Here is a 10,969-nt window from a genome sequence, read left to right as displayed (position 1 = left end):
AGAAGTGAGTGAGAGGCAATAGACACGAGAGGTATGGGGGGGGGGGGCGTCCAGGGAGACTCTTTGAGTCCGACAACCTCTCTCTCTCTCTCACACACACACACACACACATACCTTTTATAACCCTAATATAGACTTCTTCAATCTTAACATGACGTGGTGCATGGAGAAGAAGCAATGTCAATTGTATAGACTTTTGGAGCCCCGATCTGCAGAAAGAGAATGCCTTTTTGCTTGTTTCTCTCTCTCTCTCTCTCTCTCTCTCTCTCTCTCTCTCTCTCTTTGTGTGTGTGTGTAGCGACACATGCTCGATCCCCACCCACCTAAACACACTGGAACCATAACAGTTTTTAGTCTTCTAAAGCTTTTATGTCAAATCGAAGCGTCCAGGGCGCAGAATAGAGCAGGAGCAGGAGCAGGAGCAGGAGCAGGGGCAGGGGGCAGGGGGCAGGGGGCAGGGGGCAGGAAGAAAAGAAGCAGGAGAGATGATGCAGGGTCACACCGACGACAGCACAGGCGATTTGGGCGATATTGAAATCAACACATTCCAGGATTTGTTGCGACTCCTCTGCCCCCCAAAACCAGCCAAGGGAAGGATTTCTAATGGTGGAGGATTTAAGACCACCTCTTCAGACCCTTTCTTGAGGCTCCTAGAAGTCTCTGATGCAGTTTCGGAAGCCCCTGCAAACCCTAACAGAAGCTCTGCTTTTGTCTCCTCCAAAAGGCAAAGGAAAGCGACCAAACCTTCTCGGGTCCTGCTGCCACCGCCACTTCCGTGCGAAAATAGGTCTGATCAAGTGTGTACCAGAGAGAAACAAGAAGGTGAAGAAGAGAAAGAAGAAGAAGAAGAAGAAGGAGAAGAAGAAGAAGAAGAAGAAGAAGAAGAAGAAGAGAAGGATGGAACGGTACAACATACCAATGGGAAAAATGCTTTGAAGAATCATATGCTACCACGAACAAATAGAACAAATGCTTTGCATGGTGATAGAATGAAGAGTGGAAAACTTAATAGAACACATTCTTTTTGTGGTAATGGATTGTTACCAGAACCAAATGAAAACAACTCATTTTATAAGAATGAAATGGTGTCTTGTGCCAATGGCAAAAATGCTTTGAATTATGATAATGGAATGAAGAATGGAATTTTACCACATCCAAATGGACCAAATGATTATTATGGTAAAGGAATGCTACCAAAACCAAATGAAAGAACTGATTTCTATGATTATTGCATGAAGAATGAAATGCCACTGCAATCAAATGGAGACAATGCTATTTGTGATGCTGTGTCGAAGAAGCCCAATTCCAACTTCGTAGAGAAGAGGCCATCACATGTGAAGTCCACTAAGGTGTGTAAGAATTTAGCCTGTAAAGCCAAGATTTCATCAGAGGATGCATTTTGTCGTCGCTGTTCATGCTCTATCTGCGAGAAGTTTGATGACAACAAGGATCCTAGTCTTTGGATCCTTTGTAACACTGAGATTGGAGGTTGTGGCCTCTCATGTCATATTGAATGTGCTTTGGAGCATGATGTTGCTGGAGTAGGGCGAGTAAATAAGAAGATCCCACCTCTGGATGGAAGCTTTTTCTGCCAATTTTGTGGAATGGTTACACCTTTGATTGGGTACATTCTTCATCTTATCTAGAGAGATAAAGAGAGAGTATGAGAAATGAATTCTTGTTTGATGGTCTCCATGGTGTACCACAACAGGTACATAGACTGAAACGAAAATGGACTTGACAGTTTTTGCTACTAGGCTCTGCCAATCCCTTGCCCTTGGAGGGGTTGCCTGTATGTCACTAGTCTGACCGGACCTTGTGGGCTTTATCTTGCCATAAGATCCTCACTATTGTAGTAGGGATAACAAGTATTTTTTGTTGGTTTAATATCATATTAGAAGAACAAAAAGAGGTTTTAGATGGACAACTCAACTGGTAAGGTTGTTTGGCAAAGACAGGAAGGTCATATGTTCAACACCTACATTTTGCAGTGTCACCCAGTAAATTAATGGAATGAGTGAGATTTGTACATGGGTTAATAAATTTTTTGCTAAGCACTAGGATACAATTCTAATATGGTGAGATGCATAGATAAACTTATAATCCACGGAGGTTAAATATGACCTTCAGGACCAAAAAAAGAATAGAAACAGTCAGTAGGATGCCAAAAATATGACTGTGAGACCAAAGCAAATGGGACAGAATTATTGTACCCCCATATGATAGGGGATATAAATAAAGTAATAACTAAAACAAAAACCATAGTTAAATCCTAGAGGCTGGTGGTGTTTGGAGGGCTAACTGTTTGGGAGGTTGGAACTCTTGATTGGTCATTTGGCTTCCATTGAGAATCACCCATTTTTTCCTCCTTGCAGGCGTGATGTATCTCCTTGAGCTGATCACCTTTGTAGGTTGGTTTGGGGTGAAATCCTCAGGTATCCATCAGTTGGTCTTTTCCAGGAGGGGGGAGTGGTGTAAAATTTTCAATTGGTTTTCTTTGTTGTGGAGAGAGATGATGGGTTGGATGGTTTGGGTTGTGCTCACGGTGAGGTGTTTGTGCAATCGTGTGGCGCTCTTGGATGGATAGCTTGATGGCATTTTTCTCTTGGATGTGACACTCATAGAGTTCATCATTTGCAACATTTGTTGCTTTCGTAGTGATCTCAACGATCAATGTCGGCTTTTCTGCTGGTTTATGATTTCATGTCTGCCATCTTCTTGATGGCAACGACAAGTATTTCCGTGTCATTAGATAGATAGATAGATAGATAGATAGATAGATTATATTATCGTCTTTGGAGGTCAAATATGACCTATGAGACCAAAAATATTACATTTCACGTGATACGTGTGAAAGTGAGTAGTGACTCTCGATGTTCAAGAACTTTACCAATGAATGTTGCAATCAAGAGTGCACATTGTGGTTGTGAGAGAAATTCATGCAAGGATTGGGCTTGGTCGAAGAGATGTGGAAGGAGAGAGAGAGAGAGAGAGAGAGAGAGAGAGAGAGAGAGAGAGAGAACAAGCCAATGTGAATAAGAGATATCGTTAGTGCCAAAAGATATATCCTAACAATAGTGCCAAAAGATATATCGTGAGAAATTCGTTTGATAAATCAGGTGTAGGTGGAAAATGTAATCTTGAGATGTAGCAGCTCCCCCTGCTTCGCTCCCAAATCTAGCTTGCTTATATGAACAGAGTAGTACAATGATAAAATGCATTATAATAATGAAATGCAGGCTTGCTCAACATGTGATAGAGGGTGTAAAATGAAGTACATTGGTGGGCACGAGTGCCAGGTCTGCAGCTTTGAGCTATCCTCTTGTGGGCAACATGGGAGTATTTGCATCTGATGTCCTTGTTCTTCTGAACTGTAGTGTGGGTCCTGGGAGACCTATGTTCTTGGGCTTGCACCTGCCATAAGGCAACTCTTGCACATATCACTGATGGTGGAGGCTCAGCCCCAAAACTTGTCACCTGCACCTGCCATAAGGTGACTTCTCCACATATAACTGGCGGTGGAGGTTCAGCCCTCTCAAAGAAATCTGTGAGACATTGGTATCTCCTCCCTTTTGGTATGAGTTTGGTATGTGTCCATGCATCTCTATGACTCCAGAGCTTGAGCAAGAAGTGATCAAACTGACACAGATCTCTGAACTCCGTGATAAGTCAAAAGGTTGGGCTCTCCTGTGAGTGAATCCTTGAATCTGCATTTTGATGTCTGCATGTGCTTACATCTTCAAATGAAATGTTCCTCACTCACCAATCAACATGACATAAATATAAATATACTACCCCATTCCAATATTGCTTGGATTGTCCACGCTTGGACCTGATGAAAGTGGGAAAAGATAAAGTGATTTGAACCAAGATCATTAAAACGTATTCTGAAAGAATGTGGATCAGCCCCCCAAAACCTCTTGGTATGAAAATGGCCCACTATAGCATGTCTATTTATGCTGTTGGTAAGAGGGATTTACCATCATGCCCTTTTATATGGATACACATCTATCTCATGCACTTGGTAGTGTAATAGAGAAGTTGATCACGTTTTAGCTTTAATTAGATATTGGGACAAGTATACATGCATCCAGAGACCCAAATCTATAGAAGAATGGATCTGCCAGTTGGTCCATCAAGGTATGGAATCAGAACAACCCTATATTTGCTATTGTACTGTTATTTATGAAATAAGGGGAAGATACCATTGCCTAAACAAGGTTTTGGACCACTTGCAAGGTAATGGAATAAGAAGACCAATGGTTCCTGGAATTGTTCATGTTAGAGATCAAGAGACACAGAGAGAAGTTGCTGAAGGACAACAATTAATGCAACCACAAAACTTCATCAACAAAGAACCATCACAACTTTCTTTAGGACCATCACCCCTTATGCTTCATTTCAATCCAACGCTACAGAAGTAGGGTTTCAGCTACACCATTTGGAAAGAGTTACAATAGATTTTTTTTGCGATTGTAAGTCATGTCCATCTGGACCACATTTCAATCACCAAGGCCATAATCACCTGACACCGAAGGCTCTTCCCTGCTTTGGGAAGTCTCTATCTGGGATTTGAAGACAAAATTTATATCCATCTAATCTCAGAATGTCAAGTGCTTGCTTAGCTAATGTGCTCATCTAATATCTTAGGAAGTTTTACTAATCTTGTTTTATTTATTTTGGTTTGTTCTCAAAGAGCAATATATATTCAACGTCCATGTATGGAGGTTGCTGAAGGAACCCATTTGTTAGAGTTGCGATGGAGTGGTCTTGATTGTATTACATCCTAAGGTGAAGGGGCTCTCTGTGCGATCTAAGTCTCTCTTACATAGAGCTGCTGGAAGTCATGTCTGAAAACTCTATTTCTCTCAAAATGTGAGAGGCAGATGAAGGGTGAATTTTGTATCATATACGCTTTCCGTATCTAGCTCATTTGCTTCTCTTGCTTGCAATTACCATGACCCATGACCCATGACCCCCACTCTTGTCTGATTCCACATGCTGCCTAGAGACCTCACACAGTTCAGAAGAAGGCTGCGATTAGCATGAGTAATGTAGTGAGCCACCAAGCTCTGATCTAGGAATGACATGTGGTACTGAAGCCTTGCTGTGTATTAGACATAATATGTATGTATATAAGATGCAATTGAAGTGTCCTCGAATGTAACTAGTAAATGTTGCAGGGTTGTATGTAGTGCTCAGACTCTGGCTCTGTATGGCTTCGCTGACATATCCTCTCTCTGGGTATACCCGAATCCATGATGTGGGACATCTCGACGTATGAGATAGGTAGATATAGATATATCCAGAGCATTCTATAAGTCCAACCTAAGTGATGTGGAGAGATGGTCTCAATGGACAGGTATCTATGCCTCTTAACTCCTATAGAGGTTCAATCCAGGTCCTAGTCTTCACTTAAAGGATAAACTTTGGCTAATGATTAATTGATTGGCCAGTTTAATATCTTCCTATCTTGTATTCACGTTAAGTTGGAACTATTTATACTGTAAGGATTTTATATGTATGCTAGCTTGTGAAACTTGTATTTTATTTGCGTCATAGTCTTTAGCTAAATGAGATCTTTGCATGATGACTTGTTGATCAGTGAGTTTTATATCTTTCTATCTTGTATTCAATTTAATTTAAAACATATAAACCTTATATATTTTATATGTATGGTAGTTTTTTATTTCGATGTGAAAAATTGTACAGATGTTTGCATCAATAGAAGTGCTCATCTGCTTTTCTTGGATTTCTAGTTCCTGGAAAAAACAACTTAGAATTGCAAAAGATGCTCGAAGGGTAGACATATTCCGAGATCGTCTCCTTTTAAGCCATCGATTATTTAGAGGCACCAAGCAACATAAAGACTACCACAGTCTGATTGATGAGGCTGTTAGCAAGTTGGAAACTGAAGTGAGTAAGATGGGAGCAGGTTCAAACACTTTATCCCGATGCATCGTGAATCGTCTTTCATGCATTGCTGAAGTTCAGAAACTCATTGATCTGGCAATACAGAAGGCAGAAGCGTCCAAGTTGGATAGCAGAGAGGATGGAAACCTTTCAGGTTTTCCTTTTGTGTATTTCTGATCGGTGATTGTCTCTTCTTGTACTATTGTTATATAGCTTGAGATTAATTTTTGGTTATTTTCCAGGATATAAATCAGCACCTTGCATAGTACACTTCGAAAATGTGAGCTCAACTTCGATAGTTATTTCTGTGAATGATGATGCAGTAAACGTAAAGGCAGCCTTGCTTGGCTACAAACTTTGGCATCGAAGGACAAGTGACCCTTCTTATGCATGCACTCCAACAGGAACTGTATGTGATATGAAAGCAACCTTTAAGATTTCAAACTTGCTTCCTCTAACAGAATATACTTTCAAAGTGGTTCTATTCACAGCTGAAGGTGATTTGGTGCATAGTGAAGCCAGATGCTCTACTAAGGGTATGGAAGAAATGAAACCACCGTTCAAGATTTACTCAGCAATGGATGTTGTCGTTATCAATACAACGAATGAGGGAACTTCAAGACAGGTGAATAGAACATTTGACATGAACTATAGGATAGATGAACTAGAGAATGGGTCGAAATCCCAAGATGCAGATTATTCCAATGGATTTTTCTCTGTCTCAGATGCAAGGACCCATTTTGTTTCAAGTATTTTTCGTAATGGTGGTGTTAATGGTTCATATTCTCACATAGATGATGATGATTCTACAAAAGATATTATTGATTGTAATCAAGCACCACAAGGTTGGGCTATGCAGATTCATAGCAAAAAGCGCCAACGTGAGGTGTTTGAAGGACTCACATATAGCAATGTGCAAAATATGTTGACTTATGATGCCGAAGCTGAATTTAAAACTTTTGAATTCTCTGTAAAGGTTATCCGTTGGTTGGAATGTGAAGGCCATCTGAAGGAAGAGTTCCGAATGAAATTCTTGACATGGTATACGCTAAGGGCCACTAAACACGAGAAAAGAGTAGTTAGTGTCTTTATTGGTACTCTTGGAGATGACCCAATAAGTTTAGCGGGGCAGCTAGTTGATGCTTTTGAAGACATTGTCCATGGGAGGTAGTGGATTACTTGTAAGGTACTGTTTATTTGCCTACAAGCAAGGTACTGTCCATGGTAGCTACTGTATATTGCACCAGTAGTGAAATTCATATTTCTTTTCATCCCCCTCTACAAACCATCCAATGAGTCTGATGTTGTAATTCATCTGAAGTGGATGGAATCAATTATTTATTCACACTTCATACATCTTTGAATACCCGACAAATTTGAGGCTCCCTCATTTTGCAGATTACATGTAAAGGAGGGTTTGCTCTCAAACATTCTTTGTAAGGGAGCGTACAAAATGTTTCCTCTACAATCTTTGTACATACATTTTACCACTTCTGTGGCCAAAGTTTTATGCAGTTCCAACTTGTTGGTTCTCCACTCACATTGGTGATGTACTGGATTTTGTTTACTTGGGAGGATAACTTCCCTTGCTGTGTAAAGAATCATCTTTCAAAAAGTTGGAGTATAGAGTATCACTTATTGACCATTAACAAAAATGCTTCTGGTCGGGAACTTTGTTGGTTGCGTAATATTTTTTATTGCTTTCTAATGACATGGTCTATGACTTTCAGAACATCTGTTAATACATTACATGTGAAAATCATTGATTTATTCATTTAGTTGTATGCGAAATGCTACTGTTGCATGATCAAGCTCTTCTACTACAATGCTGGTTTTCTACATTCTTGAAACAATTATGAACTCTAATGGACGTAACTTTTGGTGTTCTGAAACTCCTCCAATGAATGCGAATTTTGCAATGATAATAATATTTGTGGTCAGTTTTTCATATTATTGTGAATGTGTAGATATTGCTTTCATTTAACATGCTCGCATATTGTTGATAGTTGACACTTGTGAAGGGGCTATTGGATTGGTTAAGCGAGTACATCTTGAAATGCTGTCATGTTTGAGAACAAATGAAAATAAATATAGCTAAACTAGTACAATTGCCGAAGGCATCCAAAAATCTAGATGGTTAAATCACTTAGCTTTTTGAGTTTAGATGCACTCAACGTCTTTGCCTTTGAGTGATCCCTAATATGGACTAATCCAAGATAGAGAGGTCTTTGAAATCAACCAATGAGACAAAATCACAATTACAAATATGGGTGAATTTTTGAGCTATTCAGCGTAACAAAAATAAATGTTCCAAATTTCCTAATGATTCACGATAATGTGCTTAGTGCAAGATAATTGGTGATGACTCTTGGGAAGGTTTTACAAGCATCAAGTGCATAACTAATATGTGGGATCAATAATGATGAGAAGATGCGATATTGATATTGGTTGGTGTGGTTGAGCGAGGTGATGCTGAAGCTAGCTAAGGGTCTTTGAGCGTCCTTGGGTTAATTGGACATGGTGAACAATGATTCTCTTGATTTGGCATTAGTATTCTAATACTCATGGCCTTTATTGTTGTTTGCATTCCTCCACTTGCTCAATGGTGACTCAATACTTTAGTAGTGGAGGTACGGGCCTATGGACAAGCCGGTGATGTGCAATTGTAGATGCATCCCGTGTGCTAATATAAGGGTTGATACTCTCTATGTTTGATGCTTGTGCAAGCATTGAGTAGAGTGATATGGCTTAGCCTTTTCCATCATCTATGAATGGTGGTGATGTCAAAGATTATGATGTACTTTTTAATGGCATGCTTTCAACATCAACACTTGCATATGAATTGTTCCTCACTCCCTACTTCCCCTTCACATAATTTGCAAAACTCTAGTGACTACACGTATATAATGTCCTCTTGGACCCACACATGCATGCTCAACAAGAATAGGCATATAAATGAATTCAATCATTGCTTAATCCATTATATACCAAAGGAAGTTTACCAAATAACACCTCGTCATAAAACCTATAAGTTGTTACCAAGATGGACTTAGTCAATCTTTATCATCACCTCCATAACATCCTCATCTGTGAAATTCTTGCCAAGCAAAAACAAAATCACAATGTCTGTCAACATCATAATCATCCCAAACTACATCATAACAACCAACACTTCTAACATATGATGTCTTCTCATGATCCATGGAAAGAATGCATTTTTTTCTGTTTAAATTTTTTATGATCGTCATCACTATTGTTGTTATCGACAAGCATCAAACCACTTCATGTTGTCGCATTAGTCATCATAGCATGGATTGAAATCAATGTTGACATGGCAACAAATCTCTTTGTAACTTTTCATAGTGAACACGAGATGCAACATGTGAATATGCATTAAAAAGCTCTCTAATCGAGCTTCATAATGAGCCAAAAGAACATGGAAAACCAAATAATAATAATAATTCTAACACTACTATTGGAACTCCATCTCTCTTTTCTCATATTTGACCTCAAGGGACAACACTAAATTTAATTGATCTTTACCACTTTCCACCGACTTGAATATGTCAATCACCTCGCTCTCTCTACAAACTACATACATAAAAATTCCCGCCCCTTGTGTACCTAGAGTGTAAGTTGGTGAATAAAAGAAACGAAATAAAACATAAATAAAGAAGGGAGAAAAAAAGAGATAAGAGATGAATTAGTATGGGAAAAAAGGTAGCGAAAACCTTGGTTAGACAAACAATCGATTTAGTAATATACATAAAGATGTGGGTACATAAGGGTTACTTTTACTAGTTTATGGTATATACCAAGGCTGCTTCTTTTGTGGATAACCCAAAAAATCGGAGAGGATGAAGCAGGGATTGGAGAGTGATGGATGATGCAGGGGAGCAATGGAGAGGAGAGTGACCTGTGCAGAGGAGCTTACTGGGTAGCGAGCAAAAAGGACAAAAGGCAAAGGCAGAGAGTGTAAAATAAAAGAAAACAAAGCCAACTCTTTCGCTATATGTATTTATACCTCCTCTTTATATGGCGAGATGTATTCGAATAGTGGGGCTTGAGGTGGATCATGTGGAGTCTTGAAAGTACGTGTACGAAGGAGTGTGCCCCACAATGTGGGTTGTAGAGCATTGATCATCAACCAATAATGGGGTGGCTAATGTGTTTTTGCCTTGGAGCAGTAGGGTTCAATGAGTGGTGAACCATGGTTTCAATTTGCATCTTAGGGAGGTGTTCATCTAGATAGATAGGGTCCCCACCTAATCCTCGAAGAATTGGTCTCTTCTTAAAAAATATGATTCTAGATTCAAAGTCTTTAAACTGAAGGACTAAGGCTCTCTTCCTAGTTGTGTTACGTTCGACCCTCCAGGTTTTGGTGATTGGTAGGCCTCTGTGTACCCTAACATTTTCTCAAGTGTTTGTGCAGCTTCGTGGGGGGATGCACCTTCCTCGTGTCCAGTGACACATACATTTAAGCGTCGGGCCTGACACGTTTTCTCTTCTTCAAGGGTAGTGTTAACAATATTTTCATCTTTTATTTCCTTCTTAATGTTTCGTTTTACTACGTCCACTCAACCCGTTTTAGCTAACTCCATGTCATTTTTAACTTCTTCATTAACTTTTTTAATCTCTTCCTTTATATCCTCTATGGAGGATATTTCACCGTCTTCTCTTAGAGATACCTCAAGGTCATTAAGTTGTTTCTTAAAGTTGGCGTTTTCTACTTTAAGTTTCTCTATTTTGGCCTTAAGTGTGTCTTTTTCCTATCTATCTTTTGTCTTTTAGGTTTCAGCCTCTTTCGCCCATTTTCGCATATCATTCTCTATTTTTGTTAAGTGATTAAACATATCTAAAAAGTCTTCTTTATTATAGCCTCATCTTGTGTCTCCTTACGTTCTTTTCGTTTAGACGTCATTTTAGTATAAAAAAAGATAAAAGTAATGGATGAAAGACTTAGTCGAGCCTGTGCGGACGTCACATTCACATTGGCATTTTGTCTGTTTGCATGCAACACTCAACAAACACGCACACACCAACACGACAGTAGGTA

At 39.4% G+C, this 10,969-nt stretch overlaps 1 protein-coding gene across 1 annotated transcript; it reads left to right on the top strand.

Annotated features, from left to right (window-relative positions):
* Positions 1-459: 459 nt before the first annotated feature.
* LOC147865032 (VIN3-like protein 1) lies at positions 460-7,453 on the top strand. Its single transcript, XM_087317747.1, has 3 exons — positions 460-1,624; positions 5,760-6,067; positions 6,156-7,453. Exons 1-3 carry the CDS (start codon positions 486-488, stop codon positions 7,082-7,084), a joined length of 2,376 nt encoding a protein of 791 aa, XP_087173873.1. The 5' UTR covers positions 460-485; the 3' UTR covers positions 7,085-7,453.
* Positions 7,454-10,969: the final 3,516 nt, after the last annotated feature.

The sequence above is a fragment of the Azolla caroliniana genome, unplaced genomic scaffold, assembly GCF_043228905.1.
Source record: "Azolla caroliniana isolate FFs.n. ecotype wild unplaced genomic scaffold, voAzoCaro1.0.p SCAF_4, whole genome shotgun sequence".
Taxonomy (NCBI): Eukaryota; Viridiplantae; Streptophyta; class Polypodiopsida; order Salviniales; family Salviniaceae; genus Azolla; species Azolla caroliniana.
Note: the sequence above shows the minus strand (reverse complement) of the source record. Positions and strands in the feature narration are given on the sequence as shown.